General features: G+C 40.9%; 3 protein-coding genes across 5 annotated transcripts in view; all 3 read left to right on the top strand.

The window, feature by feature from the left end:
* The first annotated feature begins 536 nt into the window (after positions 1-536).
* LOC135538289 (solute carrier family 2, facilitated glucose transporter member 8-like) lies at positions 537-14,493 on the top strand. 3 transcript variants are annotated; one of them, XM_064964233.1, is made up of 10 exons: positions 538-902; positions 1,087-1,249; positions 1,467-1,673; positions 1,906-2,005; positions 2,771-2,982; positions 3,390-3,539; positions 9,176-9,284; positions 9,780-9,947; positions 13,046-13,191; positions 13,530-14,493. In XM_064964233.1, the coding sequence occupies exons 1-10, from the start codon at positions 811-813 to the stop codon at positions 13,671-13,673; spliced, it is 1,491 nt and encodes a 496-aa protein (XP_064820305.1). In that variant the 5' UTR covers positions 538-810; the 3' UTR covers positions 13,674-14,493. The 3 variants fall into 3 exon arrangements, with proteins under 3 accessions (XP_064820412.1, XP_064820305.1, XP_064820357.1); XM_064964285.1 differs by having other exon boundaries at positions 541-902; positions 1,602-1,673; XM_064964340.1 differs by lacking the exon at positions 9,780-9,947 and having other exon boundaries at positions 537-902.
* A 924-nt stretch (positions 14,494-15,417) lies between these two features.
* On the top strand, positions 15,418-17,901 carry lcn15 (lipocalin 15). The gene is made up of 7 exons (XM_064964173.1): positions 15,418-15,572; positions 16,153-16,292; positions 16,576-16,652; positions 16,790-16,900; positions 17,022-17,123; positions 17,292-17,317; positions 17,427-17,901. The coding sequence occupies exons 1-6, from the start codon at positions 15,480-15,482 to the stop codon at positions 17,315-17,317; spliced, it is 549 nt and encodes a 182-aa protein (XP_064820245.1). The 5' UTR covers positions 15,418-15,479; the 3' UTR covers positions 17,427-17,901.
* A 985-nt stretch (positions 17,902-18,886) lies between these two features.
* The window catches only part of jak2b (Janus kinase 2b), a 51,068-nt gene continuing 46,711 nt past the window's right edge, over positions 18,887-23,243 (top strand). Inside the window, exons 1-2 of the mRNA XM_064964096.1 lie at positions 18,887-19,593; positions 21,725-21,970. Coding sequence (XP_064820168.1) covers positions 21,739-21,970 — 232 coding nt within the window. The 5' untranslated portion in view covers positions 18,887-19,593; positions 21,725-21,738. The remainder of the gene's footprint in view (positions 19,594-21,724; positions 21,971-23,243) is intronic.

Raw genomic sequence — 23,243 nt, 5'->3', positions numbered from 1 at the left:
TTATTTGCTAATTTCCTACATGAGGCGTATTTAATCGAATATACGTTTCGTAATAGTTAGGTTGTTACAAATACACTGGAGTGGACGCACGTGGCATTTAGGCAATACAAAAACAATTACTTGAAATGAGAAGTGTGCCTGTTGTCAAAGCTAGATAGAGGATTTTTAAGCAATAAGGCACGAGTGTGGTATATTGGCCATATATCACAAACCCATGAGGTTCTTTATCGCTATTATAAGCTGGTTACCAACGTAACTAGAGCAGTATACATACATGTTTTGTCATACCCGTGGTATACGCCAAATAGTTCATCTGTGTCGTTTACAGTTTCAGCAAATTAAGCATGTGGGCAAAGCCATGTACAGGCTTGCGAGATCCTATTGGCGCGTTGTAGCAGATATTTGCATATTTCCGTTAGGGAACGCCTTCCCTGTGAAACGAACAAACTACGTCCTGGGGAACAGCTGCACTTTTATTTTGAAAAACCAAACCGGAAATTGCAATTAATTGCTAGCGTGCGCATCAACTGATTATATGAAAACACAAGACCAGATTTCACAATCTGCTGGTGGGTCGGTCGGTCAGTTGACAACATTGAAACGGATATATTGCTTTAAAAATTGTAATATAATTATGATTTTCGTTCTTTCTTGATCATTGTCGATTTGAATTAGGTGGTTCTAGTCTCACGCGCGGTGGTCGTTTTCAATTCGCGTATATTTTTTTTGCACAGGTTTGCTAAATTATCTGTCGCTGGCTCTGCATGTTCAACATTCATGGTTGTCAAGTGACTGCGAACAGGACAAACCATGATTGAAATCCAAAATGAGTCAAGACGATTGCTTGATACAGAAGATGGAGAATACATAGGAGTGAGGTCGGAACAGGACGCATATCTTGAGTAAGTTTGTGTTATTGATTGTTAGAAACAAAAGTTTTAACCCAATATCTTTGGTGGCCCTATACCACATATGTTGTTCTTTACTAAAAACATGGTCTCGTGTTGTTTAGATGAAGTCTTATATGTAATGTTATTGTTACAATATATACTGTTTTGTAACCCCACCTGTTCTGTCTTTCAACAGCAAGGTGAAGAATGGAAAGCTGTTCCTGGCCACTCTCGCAGCTGTCCTTGGTCCCTTGAGTTTTGGGTTTGTATTGGGGTACAGTTCCCCTGCCATCCCTGAACTAAGCACAATCACTGACCCAAGATTACGACTAGATGATGACGAGGCTTCGTGGTTTGGGGTAAGATAAATTCTGGGCCCCATGACGTTTTTTTTTTCTCCCCTCTCATAACCCCACTAGGATATGCTTTGAATCCTTGTCATGCGATAACAAGGACCCAGAGTTTTATTTGGTCGGGCCACACCACTCTTGGGGGGGTGGGGACTTGGGGCCCTAATCATTCCTGAGTGGATGAAAGTGGACATTTGCCACTTATTTGACTGTTTTTGTTTTGTAGTCTATCGTGACGATAGGAGCTGCTATAGGAGGTCTACTCGGCGGTTGGATGGTGGACAAGATCGGGAGGAAGCTGAGTCTTATGTTCTGCTCTCTACCTTATATCTTTGGTTTTACTATCGTCATTGCTGCTCAGAATGTCTGGATGCTGTATCTTGGGAGGGTACTCACAGGACTGGCAAGTGGGGTTACGTCACTCGTGGTGCCGGTAAGTACTATGGAATGTCTACTCTTATGCTATCAGTTTAAGGTCAGAGGGAGTTACAATTGACCATGATAAGTGTATTATGTGAATGCCTGCATTCTAATGATCTTATTTCATCATACAGTTCTTTTTTACATAGCACCTCAAATCTTGAATTATTTATATTGATATGCCATGCTGCATACTCTTCCTATGTGAAAATTGTTTTTCACTTTTCTCTTCCTCTGTGCCCTAGCTGTACATCTCAGAGATTGCCCATGAGCGTGTCCGTGGGACAATGGGCTCCTGTGTTCAACTCATGGTGGTCACAGGAATCATGGGGGCATATATAGCAGGTATGCCACAGTAGGTGTATGTTTGTTAGCGGTATTTGGATGTTATGACTTTATCGTTTTGAATCTCATGAGAAAGTCTTTAATTTTTTTTTATACTGTATCTGGTCAGCGGAGGGGATTTCTGACCATGTCCCTAAGGATTTCTCTGTATTATACAACTTTGACAGAGGTTACAACAGTAGTCATACGGGTAGAGGTTCATGTTTTAATGATGTGGCGCAAAGTTTTCCAATCCCAATCAGTATTGGCAACCGAACCTTGATAAACACATCATGTCATGTGATCATCATCATCACCAGGAATGATCAGGATTCCACCCTGCTAACTGAGAGCTCTCATTTGTGCCAGCCTCCCAAGCCACCGCTATGCCTAATCAAGTTACTGACATGACATGCTTGTTTCTCAAGATACTTTCCTCAATAGACAGTACTATTGCAGGCGTGGTAGGCTGTTTTGTCTCATTATTGTCTTATGTTTAGAAGGAATGGTCGGTCTTTGGCTGAGGAATGTTGTAAGGCAGAGGCTTTTCATTATCCCATTTTGTCTGTATATGCTCTTCTAATTATGCATATTTCAATTTAGTGGGGTGATGGATACTAATAATGGACACTATAGATTTTCATTGTTCATCTTCTGGAGTTAGATAATATCAACACCACTGTATGTGGAATCCAGAGTGTCAGTGGTTAATTTTCACTGGGAAGGATCCAACTAGGGTCATCCCACTACTGTCCTCTCACATTCCCTACTCTACTAACATCCCAGGGATGTTTCTGGACTGGCGCTGGCTGGCAATCTGCTGCTCCATCCCACCCACCATGATGATGGTGTTCATGTGTTTCATGCCCGAGACCCCCAGGTTCCTGTTGTCTCAGGGTAAACGGAGGGAAGCCGAGGAGGCAGTGCGCTTTCTGAGGGGGCCAGATGCCCCTGCAGGGTGGGAGTGTGCCCGCATTGAGGATGCTTCTGACGACCAGGTGAGCTTTGTGTATTCCCTAATAATCATGAGGTATAAGACTTGCTTTGAAAAAGACATTGTGCAATGGCGTAATACAAGGGACAAAGGTATGGATTGTGAAATATTGAGTCACCTCTGTGTTGCACTTAACCAAATCAATAAGAACATGTGGGGAAAATCCAAAACTTTCAGCTGAAGGAACTCTGTCTTTACTTGCATGGCTTTGTATCTGAGTGAGTATATTCTGGTCAGCCCCACTATTATATAGAAGCAGAGCAGAGAATCTTGGCAGAGCTGAGAAACGGTTGTCATCCGTTCAGTGGATATAGTGTGAGGAGAATCAGGAACAAAGAAGCATGCTAACACATCTGACTCATGTTAATGGGAATAAGAGGGTGTGATGACTGTGTGCTTTGTTAAACCCAGGGAGGTAGTTTGGGGATGGCTGATCTTAAGGACCCTGGAGTATACAAGCCCCTTGGAGTGGGCATCATGTTGATGCTCTTCCAACAGCTCACCGGTATCAACGCCATCATGTTCTATGCTGAGACTATCTTTGAGGAAGCCCATTTTAAGGTAAGAATTGTTAAGTGTTATTTGAGGTATTTTGGCTGCTGGAATGAGCTATTCTATTTTTTTTATGATTACAGTTTTAATACATTTATAAATGCAACAATTTCAAAATTGACTGAGTTACAGTTCATATAAGGAAATCAGTCATTTTAAATCAATTAAAACTGACATTTTCAGCTTCCAGGAATTGTTACATATTCTTGCGATGTGGGGCTGTGCATTATCATGCTGAAACATGAGGTGATGGTGGCGGCTGAATGGTACAACAATCGGCCTCAGGATCTCATTATGTTATCTCTGTGCATTCAAATCTCCATTTGATAAAATGCAATTGTCTTCATTGTCCATAGATTATTAGCTTAGCTTACTTATGCCCATACCATACTTACATAGCTTACTTATGCCCATACCATAACCCCACCGCCACCATGGGGCATTCTGTTCACAACGTTGACTTCAGCAAACCCCTCGCCCACATGATGCCATTTGCCCGGTACAATTGGAACCGGGATTCATCTGTGAAGAACACACTTCTCCAGCTTGCCAGTGGCCATTGTGACTTTACTTTCATTAATTTGATGACTTATTTATTTAATCCACTAACTATGTTTAATTGTTACCCGATTTAAAATGATCATCTAACAATTAACTCAGAAGGAATTTGGGGCACCACGGAAGAGATTAAGAGATACCATAGACTAATTAAGGAGATGACAAATCTATTACATTGATAAACAGTAATGTTATTAATTATTACCTCATATCATCATTCTAAACAGTTGTAATCTCATGCATCTGCAAAAAAAACAGCCTTTGGGCCTCCTGGGTGGTGCAGTGGTTAAGGGTGCTGTACTGCTGTGCCACGAGAGACTCTGGGTTCGCACCCAGGCTCTGTCGTAACCGACCGCGACCGGGAGGTCCGTGGGGCGACGCACAATTGGCATAGCGTCGTCCGGGTTAGGGAGGGTTTGGCTGGTAGGGATATCCTTGTCTCATCGCGCACCAGTGACTCCTGTGGCGGGCTGGGCGCAGTGCACGCTAACCAAGGTTGCTAGGTGCACGGTGTTTCCTCTGACACATTGGTGTGGCTGGCTTCCGGGGTTGGATGCGCGCTGTGTAAAGAAGCAGTGCGTTTGGGTTGTGTATCGGAGGACGCATGACTTTCAACCTTCGTCTCTCCTGAGCCCGTACGGGAGTTGTAGCGATGAGACAAGATAGTAGCTACTAACAATTGGATACCATGGAAATTGGGGAGAAAAAGGGGGTAAAAAAAACAGCCTCATGATTCAGTACTACACAAATTGGTTTATTTACTAGCTAACAGGATACACAACATGGAGGGGGAGAGAAAGAAAGATGCTTATCGTTGATACATTTCAGAACTTAATCATATAGTTTGCACACCGCCCGTTTAGAATAAGAAATTATGTATGTATTTGTGAGTTCCTTAGTCTTGTTGGCCTTTTCAGCGGCAAGCTGTATGGCTCTGATTGTCCGAAAGGGGTCTCCCCTGTCCCGTTTTCTACTGTTATTCTTTCTGGAAGATAGCTAGCTAGCCAGCTGTGTCGATGGTTCCTACTGGGTGACGTGACTAGCGTACAGTGATTGTCTGGAAGATGAGCTTCTCGCCAACCCCTCAAGTCGAGACTCAGGGTTCAGGATTCAGATCACTTTACACTCACACCTGCAACCTGGCAATGTTCTAGTCTCGTCTGGGAAGTGAGTATTTTCTTCACCTCGTGTTGAGGTTTAAAGTTCCAACCATTTCAAACGTGTAACTCACGGCTCACATTTCCTGGTCTAATTTTAATTTCTGTTGGCAATCCTTTTATGCATTCTGACCAAAGGGGAAGGTTCCGTTAGTTTGATATGCTCTCTGGCTACTTACTTATGCAGTTTATAGGAGAGGGATTCTCTTTATAAACTCAGCAAAAAAGGAAACGTCCTCACTGTCAACTGCGTTTATTTTCAGCAAACTTAACATGTGTAAATAGTTGTATGAACATAACAAGATTCAACACCTGAGACATAAACTGAACAAGTTCCATAGACATGTGACTAACAGAAATGGAATTATGTGTCTCTGAACAAAGGGGGGTCAAACGTAAGTCAGTTTCTGGTGTGGCCACCAGCGGCATTCAGCACTGCAGTGCATCTCCTCATGGACTGCACCAGATTTGCCAGTTCATGCCGTGAGATGTTACCCCACTCTTCCACAAAAGCACCTGCAAGTTCCTGGACATCTCTGGAGGGAATGGCCCTAGCCCTCAATCGCCAATCCAACAGATCCTAGAAGTGTTCAATGGGATTGAGATCCGGGCTCTTCGCTGGCCATGGCAGAACACTGACATTCCTGACTTGCAGGAAATCACGAGCAGACACTTGGTCTGCCACTGCGAGGGCTATCAGCTGTCTGTCCTGTATCCTTGTAGCGCTGTCTTAGGCATCTCAGTACGGACATTGCAATTTATTGCCCTGGCCACATTTGCAGTCCTCATGTCTCCTTGCAGCATGCCTAAAGCACGTTTACGCAGATGAGCAGGGACCCTGGGAATCTTTCTTTTGATGTTTTTCAGAGTCAGTATATAAAGTGGGGCAAAAAAGTATTTAGTCAGCCACCAGTTGTGCATGTTCTCCCACTTAAAAAGATGAGAGGCCTGTAATTTTCATGATAGGTACACTTCAACTATGACAGACAATGAGAGAAAAAAAAACCCGAAAATAACATTGTAGGATTTTTTTATTAATTTATTTGCAGATTATGGTGGAAAATAAGTATTTGGTCAATAACAAAAGTTTCTCAATACTTTGTTATATACCCTTTGTTGGCAATGACAGAGGTCAAACGTTTTCTGTAAGTCTTCATAAGGTTTTCACACACTGTTGCTGGTATTTTGGCCCATTCCTCCATGCAGATCTCCTCTAGAGCAGTGATGTTTTGGGGCTGTTGCTGGGCAACACAGACTTTCAACTCCCTCCAAAGATGTTCTATGGGGTTGAGATCTGGAGACTGGCTAGGCCACTCCAGGACCTTGAAATGCTTCTTACGAAGCCACTCGTTCGTTGCCCGGGCGTTGTGTTTGGGATCATTGTCATGCTGAAAGACCCAGCCACGTTTCATCTTCAATGCCCTTGCTGATGGAAGGAGGTTTTCACTTAATCTCACGATACATGGCCCCATTCATTCTTTCCTTTACACGGATCAGGTGTCCTGGTCCCTTTGCAGAAAAACAGCCCCAAAGCATGATGTTTCCACCCCCATGCTTCACAGTAGGTATGGTGTTCTTTGGATGCAACTCAGCATTCTTTGTCCTCCAAACACGACGAGTTGAGTTTTTACCAAAAAGTTCTGTTTCATCTGACCATATGACATTCTCCCAATCTTCTTCTGGATCATCCAAATGGTCTCTAGCAAACTTCAGACGGGCCTGGACATGTACTGTCTTCAGCTGGGGGACACGTCTGGCACTGCAGGATTTGAGTTACTGGCGGCGTAGTGTTACTGATGGTAGGCTTTGTTACTTTGGTCCCAGCTCTCTGCAGGTCATTCAATAGGTCCCCCCGTGTGGTTCTGGGATTTTTGCTCACCGTTCTTGTAATCATTTTGACCCCACGGGGTGAGATCTTGCGTGGAGCCCCAGATCGAGGGAGATTATCAGTGGTCTTGTATGTCTTCCATTTCCTAATAATTGGTCCCACTGTTGATTTCTTCAAACCAAGCTGAATCTGCAATAGGTAAGCAGTCTGCTCAGCCTGGAGCAGGTCTACAATTTTGTTTCTGGTGTCCTTTGACAGCTCTTTGGTCTTGGCCATAGTGGAGTTTGGAGTGTGACTGTGAGGTTGTGGACAGGTGTCTTTTATACTGATAACAAGATCTAAAACAGGTGCCATTAATACAGGTAATGAGTGGAGGACAGAGGGGCCTCTTAAAGAAGGTCTGTGAGAGCCAGAAATCTTGCTTGTTTGTAGGTGACCAAATACTTATTTTCCACCATAATATGCAAATAAATTCATTAAAAATCCTACAATGTGATTTTCTGGATTTTTTTTTCCCTCATTTTGTCTGTCATAGTTGAAGTGTACCAATGATGAAAATTACAGGCCTCATCTTTTTAAGTGGGAGAACTTGCACAATTGGTGGCTGACTAAATACTTTTTTTGCCCCACTGTAGGTCTCTTTTAGTGTCCTAAGTTTTCATAACTGTGACCATAACACTAACAGCTTACAGACTGTAGGCAATTAATGACCGTTCCACAGGTGCATGTTCATTTATGGTTCATTGAACAAGCATGGGAAATGGTGTTTAACCTGTTGAGTGTAGGGGGCAGTATTTTGATATTTGGATGAGAAACGTACCCAAATGAAACTGCCTATTTCTGAGGCCCAGAATCTAGAATATGCATATAATTGTCAGATTAGGATAGAAAACACTAAAGTTCTCAAAACTGTCAAAATATTGTCTGAGTATAACAGAACTGATATTGCAGGTGAAAACATGAGGAAAATCCAACAAGGAATTGCCTAAAAGAAACAAATCTCCCTGTTCCATTGCATGCCTTCCCTCCATTCATTTAAAGTCATATCAACCAGATTCCTTATGGCTTCCACATGGTGTGAACTGTCTTTAGACACAATTTCAGGCTTCTATTCTGAAAAATGAGCGAAGGATCACATCGCGTCAGTGGATGGCTGGGTGCCAGCAGAGTTTTGCATGCGCAACAGCTTGGAGCAGACATTTTCTCTCTCCTGTTGAAATATTATCAATTATTGTAAAAACAACCTGAGGGTTGAGTATAAAGAAACTTTTGACATGTTTCTACGTACATTTTACGGATACTATTTGGAATTTGTCTGCCCCATCGTGACCGCTCGAGCCTGTGGATTTCTGAACAAAATGCGCCAACCAAATGGAGGTATTTCGGATATAAAAATAATCTTTATGGAACAAAAGGAACATTTATTGTGTAACATCCAAAGATCATCAAAGGTAGATTCATTTTATTGCTTTTCTGACTTTCGTGACCAACTTTGCTGCGAGCTGTTTGTGATTTTTATTTTTTTTTATTATTTTTTTTTTGTCTGCTGAGAGCGATGTCCTTACATAAACGCTTGGATAGCTTTTGCTGTGAAGTTGTTTTTTTAAAATCTGACACGCCAGGTTGATTAACATTCCTGCAGTCAGCATGCCAATTGCACGCTCCCTAAACTTGAGACATTTGTGGAATTGTGTTGTGTGAGAACTGCTTATTTAAGTGGCCTTTTATTGTCCCCACAAAGTGCACCTGTGTAATGGTCATGCAGTTTAATCAGCTTCCTTGTATGCCACACCTGTCAGGTGGATGGATTATCTTGGCAAATGTAGAAATGCTCATTAACAGGGATGTAAATACATTTGTGCACACAACTTAAGATCAGCTTTTTGGGCAGCTTTTATTTCAGGTCATTAAACATGGGACCAACACGTTACATGTTGCGTTTTATATTTTTGTTCAGTGTCGATTTATTGGTTCAATTTGTTTGTTTTTACACATTACTATTCCTAAGCTGTAATCTGATCTAAATAATATCAAGACTATGGATATTGACATACCAGTTGGGTTAAATGTATTAAATGGCAGATGGTGATTTTGTTTTTCAGAACAGCAATGTTGCTACGGTGGTAGTAGCAGCAATCCAGGTAGTGTTCACTGCAGTAGCAGCATTGGTCATGGACCGCGCTGGAAGAAAGCTTCTCCTCATCCTCTCAGGTGCATATGTCTCAAGTGTGTCTGTGTAATATCAGATACTTAACTTTCCTCCACCACTGATTATAATGCATCAATTGAGTCCTTTGTGGCAATCCCGCTCAAAATGTAGGGGGCGGAAATAAGGCGCTGTCAAGCTTGACATCATCAGATTATCTCACCCAAACTGGGCCCAAACTCCCAAAAAATAATTGTTCAATGGCGGACCTGCATAAATATGGAGGCCTCCATGCACTTACCACAAATGCCTCGTTTGCTGTATTGTATATTGCTCTGTTACGCTTTTTGGATCTTTCTTTTTTTTTTTTTTTTTTGTATCGGCATTAGCACAGTATATGATCCAAATCTCCAAAGACACCAGCAACTCAAAAAGAAAAAGATTGAGCCATGTCGCGTCTCATAGTTTTAGAACTATGACATGTCTGTACTCTGCCATCTTTATACTTGTTCACCAATGTGAAAAGAAATGTCAATTTCTCCCTCCCTTTATATATCAAGGAGTTTCTATGTGCCTAAGCACTGCTGCCTTTGGTGTCTACTTCAAGTTGTCCAGTGAAACCCATGGTAACTCCTCAGGACTTTGCCTAGTAGAGAGTCCCCTTGCAGAGAACCCTGCGGTTGGGCTGTCCTGGCTCGCACTGGCTAGCATGGGCTTCTTCATCACAGGTGAGCTCCACACTTAGATTGGGCTCTCTCTAATCTAGAAAACAGTGACAACTGTTGCCCAGCAAACTATCCTGGCTAAATAAACACATTTAAAACAAATTGTTGGCAATGTACAGTGCATTTGGAAAGAATTCGGACCCCTTCCCTTTATCCACATACAGCCTTATTCTAAAATGTATTACTTTTTTTATACCTCATCAATGTACAAATACACTACCCCATAATAACAAAGCGAAAACAGATTAAAAAAAATGTTTGTACATTTATGTAAAAAACAACGTTATTCACATAAATATTCAGACCCTTTGCAGTGAGACTCGAAATTGAGCTCAGGTACATCCTGTTTCCATTGATTATCCTTCAGATGTTTCTACAACTTGATTTGGCGTCCGCCTGTGGTGAATTAAATTGTTTGGATATGATTTGGAAAAGCACACAACTGTCTGTATGGTCCCACCGTTGACACAGTACATGTCGGAGCAAAATCCAAGCCATGAGGTTGAAGGAATTGCTGTAGGATTGTGTCGCGGCACAGATCTGGAGGAAGGGTACCAAAACATTTCTACAGAATTGAAGGTACCCAAGAAAAGTGGCCTGAATCACTCTTAAATGGAAGAAGTTTGGAACTACCAAGACTCTTCTAGAGCGGTCCACCCGGCCAAAATGAGCAATCGGGGGAGAAGGGCCTTGGTCATGGAGGTGACAGGTCTCAATGTTCTTGAGTGGCTCGGACTTGAACACGATCAAACATTTCTGGAGAGACCTGAAAATAGCTGTGCAGCTAATAAATAATAGTTTTTGTAGATTCTCATTAATACGTGATATAAATTAAGATCAAGCTCCTTGATTGGATAAAAATGATAACTTTAACACTTCCCTGTGGTACTTTTATTTATCCCCATCCAACCTGACAGCACTTGAGAGGATCTGCAGAGAAGAATGGGAGAAACTCACCAAATATAGGGGTGACACGCTTGTAGCGTCATACCCAAGAAGACTCGTTGACACTGACGTCTTGCTTCCGGACAAGCTAAACACCTTCTTCGGCCGCTTTGAGGATAACACGGTGCCACCGACACGGCCTGCTACCAACGACTGTTGGCTCTCCTCTCCTCAACCTCAGGAGGCTGAAACTTGGCTTGGCACCCTCAAACTTTTACAGATGCACAATTGAGAGCATCCTGTCGGGCTGTATCGCCGCTTGGTACAGGAACTGCACTGTCTGCAACCACAGGGATCTCCAGAGGGTGGTGAGGTCTGCACAACGCATCACCAGGGGCAAACTACCTGCCCTCCAGGACTCCTACAGCACCTGATGTCACAGGAGGGCCAAAAAGATCATCAAGGACAACAACCACCCAAGCCACTGCCCGTTCACCCCGCTATCATTCAGAAGGCGAGGTCAGTACAGGTGCATCCATGCTGGGACCGACCGACAGACAGTTGTTTCAATCTCAAGGCCATCAGACTTTTAAATAGCCATCACTAGCACATCAGAGGCTAATGCCTTAGACTTCATCACTGGCCACTTTAATAAACGGAACACCGGTCACTTTAATGTTTACATATTTTGCATTACTCATCTATGTATATACTGTACAGTCGTGGACCAAAAGTTGAAAGAATGACAAATATTAATTTTCAAAGTTTGCTGCTTCAGCGTCTTTAGATATTTTTGTCAGATGTTACTATGGAATAAGTATAATTACAAGCATTTCATACGTGTCAAAGGCTTTTATTGACAATTACATGAAGTTGATGCAAAGAGTCAATATTTGCAGTGTTGACCCTTCTTTTTCAAGACCTCTGCAATCCCTGGCATGCTGTCAATTAACTTCTGGGCTACCTTCTGACTGATGGCAGCTCATTCTTGCATAATCAATGCTTGGAGTTTGTCCGAATTTGAGTTTTTGTTTGTTCACCTGCCTCTTCAGGATTGACCACAAATTCTCAATGGGATTAAGGTCTGGGGAGTTTCCTGGCCATGGACCCAAAATATCAATGTTTTGTTCCCTGAGCCACTTAGTTATCACTTTTGCTTTATGGCAAGGTGCTCCATCATGCTGGAAAAGGCATTGTTTATCACCAAACTGTTCCTGGATGGTTGGGAGAAGTTGCTCTCGGAGGATGTGTTGGTACCATTCTTTATTCATGGCTGTATTCTTAGGCAAAATTGTGAGTGAACCCACTCCCTTGGCTGAGAAGCAACCCCACACATGAATGGTCTCAGGATGTTTTACTGTTGGCATGACACAGGACTGATGGTAGTGCTCAACTTGTCATCTTTTTCCGGATTCCCCAAACAATCGGAAAGGGGACTTTACAACAGTTCTCAGCAGTCCAATCCCTGTACCTTTTTGTAGAATATCAGTCTGTCTGTTTTTCCTCAGTGGCTTCTTTGCTGCCCTTCTTGAGGATGGCCTGGTGTCAGTCTTTGCCTTGCTGTGCGTGCAGATGCACTCACACCTGCCTGCTGCCATTCCTGAGCAAGCTTTGTACTGGTGGTGCCCCGATCCCGCAGCTGAATCAACTTTAGGAGACGGTCCTGGCGCTTGCTGGACTTTCTTGGGCGCCCTGAAGCCTTCTTCACAACAATTTAACCGCTCTCCTTGAAGTTCTTGATGATCCAATAAATGGTTGATTTAGGTGTAATCTTACTGGCAGCAATATCCTTGCCTGTAAAGCAATGATGACTGCACGTTTCCTTGCAGGTAACCATGATTGACAGAGGAAGAACAATGATTCCAAGCACCACCCTCCTTTTGAAGCTTCCAGTCAGTTATTTGAACTCAATCAGCATGACAGAGTGATCTCCAGCCTTGTCCTCGTAACTCACTCCTGTGTTAATGAGAGAATCAGGCTGTAGAGTAACAATCTGGGAAAAGTTGAGGGTTTTGAATACTTTTCAAATGCACTGTAGGAGTGTTTAGTAATGTTTTTAGAGTATAGTGGGTTTAGTCACCTATTAGTAGTTCCATGTCTTTTGGCTATAATATTGAAATGACTATTAACCATAAAATATAAATGAGTATAAGTTCAGATCTGACGTTTTGCCTTGTGATATGTTTTCTCATCGGCATAACCTGTTGTCCGTTCAGGTTTTTCTCTTGGTTGGGGTCCTATCCCCTGGCTGGTGATGTCTGAGATCTTTCCTTCGCGAGTAAAGGGGTTTGCCAGCTCTGTTTGTGTCCTCACCAACTGGGGCTCTGCCTTCATCATCACCAAGACCTTCCAGGACATGATGGTGAGCTGGCGCTGATTTGTGGCATTGTGTGGCAGATGAGGGGGATAAAGGGATGTTTTGCAGGCAGAGGGCTTGGCAGGAAGCCATTTTGCAGTTATGGGTTTGCATGTTCTTAGCCTAATAGAGACAAATGTCTTCAACATGTTTTATTACAGATACACACAAATTGCTATGTATATATTTAGATACTAAACGCGTCGAGCAAGGTAGTTTAGTGCAGTGTCCAAGTCAAGACAAAACACAGTTTACAGGATCAGCTAAGATGTCTGAGGTAATACTGGTAACTGTAAGGATGAATTTGGGAATTGTAATAACAATCCATGATGAATTTATTTCAGGACCTTCTAACCAATGCTGGGACCTTCTGGCTGTTTTCTGGGTGTTGTGCGCTCAACATAGTCTTCACCATCCTCTTCGTCCCGGAGACCAAAGGCAAAACTCTGGAGCAGATCCAGACACAATTCAAAGGGACTCCAGAATAATTAAGCTACAATAGACTAACTTAATGCCAACCCCAAATATAACATCAACGACAGCGTCTCACGATACTTTGTGGTCAATAGTTTTCTGGGTAGTCCTATCCGGATGGTCCTTGGCGCTAGATTATCTCATTCTGTGACTTGAAAAGGTATAAATGGTTGTGGCTGATTTATGCCTATTTGATACGCTCAGACTTAATAGTGGGCCTTGCATTCTGAGCCATTGGCCTTTTGGGCATCCTGAATGAATGCTGGACCTCTTAAGCCCCCTTTTTTAAGGGTACTTTTACCAACAAAAAAATTGCTGGAGTAGTTTAGGTCACATCACACTTGAAGATTTACAAAATATGTGTGCTCCAGAAATATTTGTCAATTCAACTTACAATGCATGCATTTCATTATGTTTTATGTATTTTTGGGGGTAAAAGTACAAGAACAGTTTACAACATTTTCAAATGTGAGAACAATTAAGGCTATATGCATGTAAGTTAGAATTTGGCCCATATTGATAATTAGAGACTTTACTGATTTAATGTTCTCTTTGTACCATGGGGGTATACATTTTTAAGTGTGCACAAATGTCCTGTTGGTATTATTTGTCATGTTTTTCTTCTGAAATAACTAAATGTTTTTACTGAAACATATTAGAAAGGTGGAGAAAAGTATGTCATTTTGGTAAGAATGGCTGTGACTACAAATGAAGTATCAATGCACACTGTAATATAATATGGTATACTATTACTGGTGCCAAAACATTGAAAGTAAATGTGCTACAGTAGTGAATGGTCATAATATCATGTTAATAAAATACTTGTCTATTTCATCCATACTAGCACTGTACATTTGTTTTTTACAATAGACATTCTATTGTTTTCTTCTTCTGAATAGTTCTAGGGGTTATGGGGTCTGTTCAGTGGGCACTCAACTGTATGAAAGCCTAGCGGTTAGAGGGTTTCCAGTTAGAAACCCAGGTCTGATGTGAAAATTCTGGCGGGAAGTGAGCTGGCAACCGGGGCTGGTATCAAATCCTAGATGCCATTGCCTGCTTTTGTGCCCTTGAGCACAAAAACTGCTCCATGGGCGCCCAATGTGCATCCCCTTCCAACATGTGTGTCTGTCGGAGGGGTTGGGATAAAAGCAGAAATCGACTAAGTGTATAATTAATGAATAAAGTGATTTTAATAAGACTACATGAAATTGCTATTGCAATGAAATGAGGAGTGTGTGACTAACCCTTGAGAGACTTTTCTCAAACTTGTGGTGGGTCGTTTGATCGCCTACACCTGCAATTATCTGCCTTATTTCCCATCTTACATTTGTATAAACTTGTAAGACCATTTGACTTCTACACTTTTAATGTCATTAACATTTTCTGAGATTATACAGTATGTCGTCTCATGTTTTAAATCCTTTCAACTGTGAATGGAAATGTCAGCTGCTTTGTTTCCTGGCCTCACGCTAGGAATGAGTCTATTTTAAGCATATTTTATCACCTCTGAAAAGACTGTAGATGCATCATTACAATGTGGAAGTTACATTCTGATAAACCTTTTTTTGTTGGACAATATGGTATGTTTCAGTATTCTCATCACTACTTTACCCTTTGAAAAGTGAATATGCATTACCCGCAGGGTACAGGAATGTGCAATTACCTAATTGGTGACAGGTGAATGTGAAGGCGGCATTAGGAACATTTCCAAGTACTTAGAGGAAGATATAAAGGTCCACATCCAGGAGACCTCCCACTTATCTATTTGATTCTACCTGCTTGGTCTCACAACAGGGTCTGTATTTCTCTATTTGTTCATCATGTATTTAGTGGTGACCGTCTTCAGTGTGATGCTATGGACTCAGTGTATCAATGCTGATATTCATCCACAACAGCACTTTGATCTACAAAGGGTGAGAACAATGGTATATTTGTCAATGTGCTGTGGCAGTCTGTTTTTTCTGATAAAAGCACTGTGGTTCTTTGATCTTTTTTTACAGGTTTTACTCTTTGTTAAATGCCTGCTTTAGACCATTTTATTTATCCTCTGAAATCTGATTAACTAAATGTAATGTATCTATGGTAAATGTCTGTGTCTAATCATAGTATATGGAAATCCTTGTTTGAATCAGAAAAGTTACTGAATTGAAAAACAAACAGTAGTGAGGTCAAAGAACAGTGGAATTTCAACTTTGTTGTTGTTTGTTTAGACCATTACATAAGATTGGTCTTTTTGTGTGTTTTGAATCCTGTTTTGTGAACATTTATTTTAACGTGTACCCTGAGATATTATTTTAAAGCAATTATTAATATTTGTTCTTCATTTTAAACAATGCTGTTCTCTCGTCGCTATATATTTAAAAACACACAATTGTGTTATTGAATTGTTATTACTATACTTGATGCATTTTGATGGAAGGATTTTTATTTCCCTATTTAATGTTGTAGGGAATAATGTATTGTCTTTATTAAAATTCTTAGTGATTTGCTCAGTTTTCAGGACAGTGGTATCGTGTTGGCCTGGCATATGACTCGCCAGCATTTGTGCCATGGAGAAGTTATGTGCAGGTCTCCAATGGGAATGTAACCTATGATATGGATGGCAATGCCAACCTAACCGTATGGGGGACAGGGTATTTACCCTATTTTGTCTTTTAAATGAGATCTACACTCCAACAAATAAAAACATTGTAGTTATTAGGAACATTACACATATTAGTCAACACTGGGATAAACTGTATACCTACTTTATGACTTTAAGTAATAGGTGCTTATAGATGCTTATGTTTATAAATGCTTAAATACTCAAGTAGTAAAAGTAAACACTATAATATGTGTATTCGTACTTATTAATACATGTTATAAATACTTGCAGCACACAAACCCATAACCCCTTTCTCAATTTCCTGTTGTCAGGTTAAAAGGTTGCATGTGTCATGTGTACTACTACCAGAAGACTGACCTCCCAGGCCAGTTCAACTACTTTAGTGACCGTAAGTTGTGCTTCCTGTCTCGAGCTGGTTATAGGAGAGGTTTCATTTGTCTCTTTATGGTATCATGTCCTGAGCCTGTAAAGATAAACCATTTCAAACCATAAAGTATTCTAACTAACAAATTACCTAATTGACAGGCCATCAGATATTGAAGGACATCACCGTGGTAGAGAGCAATTACACTGAATATGGTCTGGTGGTGAAATACAAGAACATTGTGAAAGAATTCTCCCAGGTGTCTCTTTATGGTAAAGATAATTTACACACAGAATTGTCTTTTTCATGTGGATCCCCTTACTCCTACAGTTATTCTAGTCATTATCAAAAAAGTATGTTTTTCTCAATATTTCCCACTCTGTTTTTCTTAAGGTCGCTCTCCAACGCTGAGAAAAGAATTGGTGGAGAGATTTAGAAACTATTCTCTGTCTCTGGGCTTCTCTGCAGACTCCATTCTGACCCCATCGTTCGTAGGTAAATATGACTGATCAAACACAGCACAAACTGTGTTTGTAGCGTAGGACTTGGACTGGTGCCATTGAACTGTATATAATCATTGTCCCAATTTTAAAAAATGACTAAATGTAATTTTTATGCTTTAAAATTTCACCTTTTGTTTTTTTCATTTGACTACTTATACAGATCCCTGCTCTGATTGCGGGCATTAAGTGAGTAGAAATTACATTAAATGAGAATAACATTTCTATAGCAATGGGGTTTTCTGAGCGTTTCTTGTGTGCTGCTTTTTATATAATACAATCTGCTCACTTTTTTAAGGACCTAACAGCAAACATTGGTTAAAGAACTCCACACCATCATACTGGACCAAGATAGGAGCGCATCACCCTTCCATATCCTGGGTCTCATGTTTCGCTCTCTACTTTACATACATGTATTGTACAATAACACTATTGAATACACAGAGAAGTGTTGCCATACTCTATAACAAGTCTGAGTCATATTACTCATATACGTCACTGCCTCACGTGTTGTACATGAAGAATCTGTTGTATTTAATATGGGATAGTGGGTTGAAATGTCTTGAAGGTTGACATTGGAAGCTATCAATATAACCCTATTACCTGAGGGAAAATAGAGGCCTGCTTAACATTATTGCTGAATCACTCAACATCGCTTTACATCATTAAATCTTTCTATTTAAATCTCAGGTTTTCTGTAAGCAAATGTACACAATTTATACTGTATACACAGGTCCAGAAATCAACAATAAACAAGATTTTGCATATAATAACTTTATTTTTCCCTTGAGGGAACTTCTTGCCTGGTGAAAACAAAAAAAGGACCTTGTCTAATTGTACTTGAGCAGATCTGCCCCACATTTTACCAAACCTTTTCAGCTCCCTCTAGTGGGTCTTAATAATGCCATTTAAGAATTTTGTCAGTGTTCATTCAATTTCAGTATAGCCCATGATTTTAGTTTTTTAAGAAATGTCCTCCCATAATAGATCCATAGACACTGTGTGAAAAAGAGTGGACCTGTAGAAGGGAAACAACTTGGTTCTTGGGCTTGAACCAATAAATCCATAGTTATACCAAGTGCACTAATGGGCTAATACACTTATAACTATTTCACTTTTTAGGTGGTATGCTGAAAATGCAAACACAAAATGGCTTCCAACAAGGCCAGAGGGACTGTGATGACACTAATGTTGCACTTCCCACTAAATTATGGGGAACAGCTGGGAATGGGATAAGGGTTTGAACAGTTCATTGAGATTATAGAGCATGACTGAGTTTATACTATAAAGGTCTAGACTCCAGACACCTTGGTTGATGTCAGAGGCCAGTAACTGTACACTGTGAAACTCAATTAGGCCATTTAGCTATCCCTTTCTAACCTGAACTAAACAATTACAACGTTAGTCAGTGGATAACACATATAACACAGTAATATAGGGCACAGAACGCTAATGAAAACAAAACTCTTTTATAAAATATTTGTCCATTTAGAAAAATTGTGGTTCCTTCTTATGGGTATCAGTTCCATTCAATGGACATTTTGGACTAAATGTGTTCCAACATTTGGCCAGCCTAAGAAAAAAACTAAATTGAAATTGACATAGATATTGAAATTGAACGGCAAGGGTTTATAATCGAAACAAAGTAGAATTTACGAGATAGAAGTCTTCAAAGCAGGGCAAATAACTGACATAGATGGCCTTCACTCACAGCTCGTCAATTTCGTCCTCTGGCTAGTTTAGTTTAAAGCTACAATTGGCTGGTGTTACTGTTATGCAGATCTCCATAAGGGTGGTAGCTAGAACTGACATAATATTGCTAGCTGACTTGCTGGGATAGCTATTAACGTTACCTTATGCCGTATTCTTATTTCTCTGGTATTAACTAAATTGTAGTTTGGAAACTGTTTTCGACATAACATTGTCTTCATAACGGGGTTGATAGAGCTGTGGGAGCTTGACAAGTTGTGCATGCTTTTGAAAACTTAGCCTGTTAGCTAGTTTAGCTAGCCGGGGGTTGGCACTGGGGAACAGACTCGGAGAGCTGACCAGCTGGCTTGCTAGCCACTTACTACCAGTCAGTTAGCTAATGTTATTGGCCAAGCTAACGGTACTGTAACAATGCAGGTTAACTAGATAGCTATATTCGCTAGCTAACTGTTAAGGCTAGATAAATCGTTTCAGGTAAACTGTGGTGTAGCTACATGGATTCGATAGCTAGTTAGCCTGACGACAAGAACATAACATCTTGGCTTAACGTTAGTCCTCGCTACTGTACTTTTTTTGTTTCGTGAAGGGGAAGAATGGAGAGAGATACTATTTTGAGATACATTGACAAATGAATTTATCTGGCAAAGATTGATTTACAAGAATTGGATCGGACCTGGCGTTGACAAGCAAGCTATAAACTCACCCTGCTAGCTAGCTAAGTGGGCTAACGGTAGCTGACTGGCGTCAACAACCGAGTAAGTTCTATAACGCGTTACGCTAACGCAATACTTTTAACGCTAGTAGGTATAAAAATGTCACGCACTGTACAGTAACTTTACATGGTATGGATTTGTATTTTCTGAAGTTGTAGGTGCAGCCCGTAAGATTGAGTTGACCCGAGCTAGAAAGCTACATTAAGCTAGCTGACTAACGTTGTTACGATAAAGTCGAAGCGAATAGTCACCATATTCAAGTTGAATTGCAAGACATTTGTTCCACTAGCTATACATCATAAGAACAGTAACTAATTTGTCATTACAATAGCATATACTTGCTAGTAGCTAGCAATCAAGGCCCAGTTTGCGTAGTTAACTCGCTGACGTCAACAGGTTACTTAGCTACTAGCTAACACTAGTTAACTAATTGTTTTGCTAACATTAGCCAACTAAATAAGCTTGAAAGCAAGTTGTCAGGCACACATTTCTCATTTGTTTTTATGCATAATGTGTTTTCTGTTTGAATTGTATGGTGGTTAACAGTTTCTACACAAGTTTTCTGTGCTGATGTAGAGGTTATTGCTCCCATTTCTACCGGAAGTGGGGCGTAACTCTTGCGCGATAACTAGCTAGCTACGTATATACCCAGTAAAGTATGGACTGATTGTTTTTTTTTTACATCTAGTAATGAATAGGTGTAACATTAGGTAATTAATATATATCTGGACACCTTGAGTCACTCACACATTATTTGCAGTGTCTGCCTGAGGGGTGATGTCTCTTGGTCACCCTCACTGCCACAGCCTACAATTCGCTCAAACATAATTTGCACTTCACTAAAACTGAATGCAATATTCATTCAATTCAGTTAAAAAAATCGATGTATTGAATTGAAGTGCAATATCTTATACACATTGAAAATATTTAATTCAAATACAGTTTCTGTTGGCACTGAAATCACTCAATACACCACCATGTCACCATGAAGATCCAAGAGACCATGAGTCAATGACATTACCTATTTTGCATGTACTCATGCAACATAGGCACATATAAGGATTTGGGTTTGCCCATGTTTTGAAACTCTAATTGACCGTTATTTCAAACCCCCGAGCTGACAAGGTTGAAATCTGTCTTTCTGCCCCTGAACAGGCAGTTAACCCACTGTTCCTAGGCCATCATTGAAAATAAGAATTTGTTCTTAACTGACTTGCCTAGTTAAATAAAGGTTTAAAAAAAAATTCAGTTCAGATTGCTTCCAAGCCAGCACAGATATACTGTGGAAAGTTGTAATATTATGTAAAGAAATGATAAGGCCTGCATCTTCACAACAGTTACTCCAAAGCTGCTAACAAAGGTTTTTCTTTGATGAGTTGCTAAGTAATAGCCTTATACAAACTCTTGATGGTGTTATACACCAGTCTTCTGTGATTTTGATTCAGCCCCATTATAAGGTCTTGTGCTCCTCTCTAATCATATTACAAGCTTTTGCCCAGAGGCAGCTTTTGTCATTTACTTCTTCCGATCAGAAGTTATTCATCTCGGCTCAAAACTTTGCCAAGGGCTTAACTCCTGCTTTGGTCTAAGTGTTTGTGTTAATTGAGTCGGGCAGTCCTATCATGAGCTGCTCATCTCCGGGCCCACAGGCAGTGTCAGGAGGTTGTGTGTGTACAGTGTGTGTGAACTCCGGTGGTACTGGTGGAGGATTTACAGTAGTCAATAGACCAAAACATCCAGTCATCAACAGAAGAAGGCGCTCCTCTGCTCTAAGGCATCTTTGTTTCAAGGTTATATGTTTGTTTGTTATGAAACCCCTCTATTGCCTGCCGGGCAGTTGAAAAGTTGTGTTCTAGCCTGTTGCGCTTCTATGCTCAATTTCTTTGACTGCCACTACTATCTGTCATTGAGATTAATTCTGAGATCTTGATTGCAGACAGTTGTAGCACGCGCTGACAATGGGCCCCTCTGTATTGTAGCTCTCTGCAGACATTTGTTTCACGGTTTCCCTGCTAAGCTAATCAAAACATGAGATGCTCCGCAGTATGGTGGAACAACACTGGCTGTACTACTTTCAAAATGCTCTAACTAACCTACCTGTCTTGTATTGTGTGACAAAAGAACTCATCACCTTCCCTTTTCTTATTCTTTCCCCGTCTGCTGTTCAATGCAGGCAGCTGATTGCGGATGGCCGGTGTCTCTGTATTGGACATGGAGACGCCTTCATGCCCTCCGGTCCCTGTGCACCAGAACGGGACTGCTCACCGGGAGCCTCGGGGGTCCAGGCCAGCCACTGCTCCGGTGCTGCGGGTCCACCTCTACCACAGCAGCCTGGCTGGGCTAGACTCAACCCCCCTCAGCTACCCACCGGGGGACTACGTGGTCGAGCAACTGTGTGTCAATGCAGCGAAGGAGTGCAGTGAGTACCAGTCAAATTCTTTCAAAACAGCATGATAACGGTCATGAGTTTGTCCTCACTTAGTGACCTGGCCAAGAAGACCTCTGGACTCTAGTTGTAGACTTGTAACTTTAATAACTTAAAATCATAGTTTTTGGTTAGGTCCTGTGGGTTTGGCATGAGGTGTCTTTTCTGCACCAAAATGCATTGTTGCATTTCCTCTGAAAAGGGATAGAGGGAATTGGGTTTGAATGGTATTTTGGTACAGTATTTTATTAGGATCCCCATGTAACTTACATGCTCATTGAGTTAATGTACTCCATACTAGCTCAGACATAGAGGACTAGACACAGAGGTTATGGTCTTGGTTGATTGCAAAAATAAACTATATTATACACTTTGTTCCAGCCTGTCTACCTTTATGTGCTGTTGTCATGGACGCGTAAAATATAATAACTAAGGTTGAGTGAGTTCTGACATAAGCTCCACTCCCAATGGTCAATAAAAATGTGCGACAACAAAAAAATGTCAGCGAGGAGAAACTTAACCCGCATGTTTTTAAATGCCCACAAGATTTATTGAAAAGCAAAACATGAGGGACAATTTAAAGGACAATTCAACCACTTTTCAACCTCATTTTCATTATCTCCAGCACAATAACAGTTGCTGGAAATAAGTGTCTACATACAGTGTGAAAACTGCACATTTCTACATTTAAAAAAAACTTTTAATCCTACCCTGAGATGTCACAGAGAAGCATATTTTTAAGACCTACCTTCTCATCTTTTTAATCACAGATCATACAGACATGCTGTTTTAACATATGTAGACACTGGTTTGGTGCAGGAGATAATGAATATGCGGTTGAAACATTTCACAATTGCCCTTTAAGCAAACGGCAACAGGTACGTTTGTTGGAATATGTCCCAAGTTCCAACGGCTCAAATACATGTCTTGTGTTTAATGACCTTTTGGTGACCCTGTAGGTAGAACATTTTATTATCGTAACAGTGAAATCCTTTTCAAGCTTTTTAGTAAGACTCAAGGCACAGTGCATTATCTGGTCTCCTAAATGTTGATGAAAGATACAATGTTGTTGTGAAATAAATCATGTTTCCATCCACAGTTTTTATGCGAGTAAAGTCATACAGCTAAACCGGACGTTTCGGCTCAATTTATATAAATGCTGAAAGATCATTTGTTCGTTCGACGTGGTCAGATCTTTTTGTGTCGGTAAATTTTTGGGGTGAGAAATGGTGGTGGAAACCATCGTATAATAACCATCATCTCATCA

This window comes from Oncorhynchus masou, chromosome 1 (assembly GCF_036934945.1).
Source record: "Oncorhynchus masou masou isolate Uvic2021 chromosome 1, UVic_Omas_1.1, whole genome shotgun sequence".
NCBI lineage: Eukaryota > Metazoa > Chordata > Actinopteri > Salmoniformes > Salmonidae > Oncorhynchus > Oncorhynchus masou.
This window is presented reverse-complemented; position numbering and strand designations above follow the sequence as displayed.

Bases quoted from the DNA above. Each gene is read 5' to 3' on its own strand.
- LOC135538289 (XM_064964233.1), top strand. From the start codon at position 811: ATGATTGAAATCCAAAATGAGTCAAGACGATTGCTTGATACAGAAGAT. The intron at 2,983-3,389 runs GTGAGCTTTGTG...TGTTAAACCCAG, and splicing joins AGGATGCTTCTGACGACCAG to GGAGGTAGTTTGGGGATGGC. The intron at 3,540-9,175 runs GTAAGAATTGTT...TTTGTTTTTCAG, and splicing joins TTGAGGAAGCCCATTTTAAG to AACAGCAATGTTGCTACGGT.
- lcn15 (XM_064964173.1), top strand. From the start codon at position 15,480: ATGTATTTAGTGGTGACCGTCTTCAGTGTGATGCTATGGACTCAGTGT. The intron at 16,901-17,021 runs GTAAAGATAATT...GTTTTTCTTAAG, and splicing joins CTCCCAGGTGTCTCTTTATG to GTCGCTCTCCAACGCTGAGA. The intron at 17,124-17,291 runs GTAAATATGACT...CTACTTATACAG, and splicing joins TCTGACCCCATCGTTCGTAG to ATCCCTGCTCTGATTGCGGG.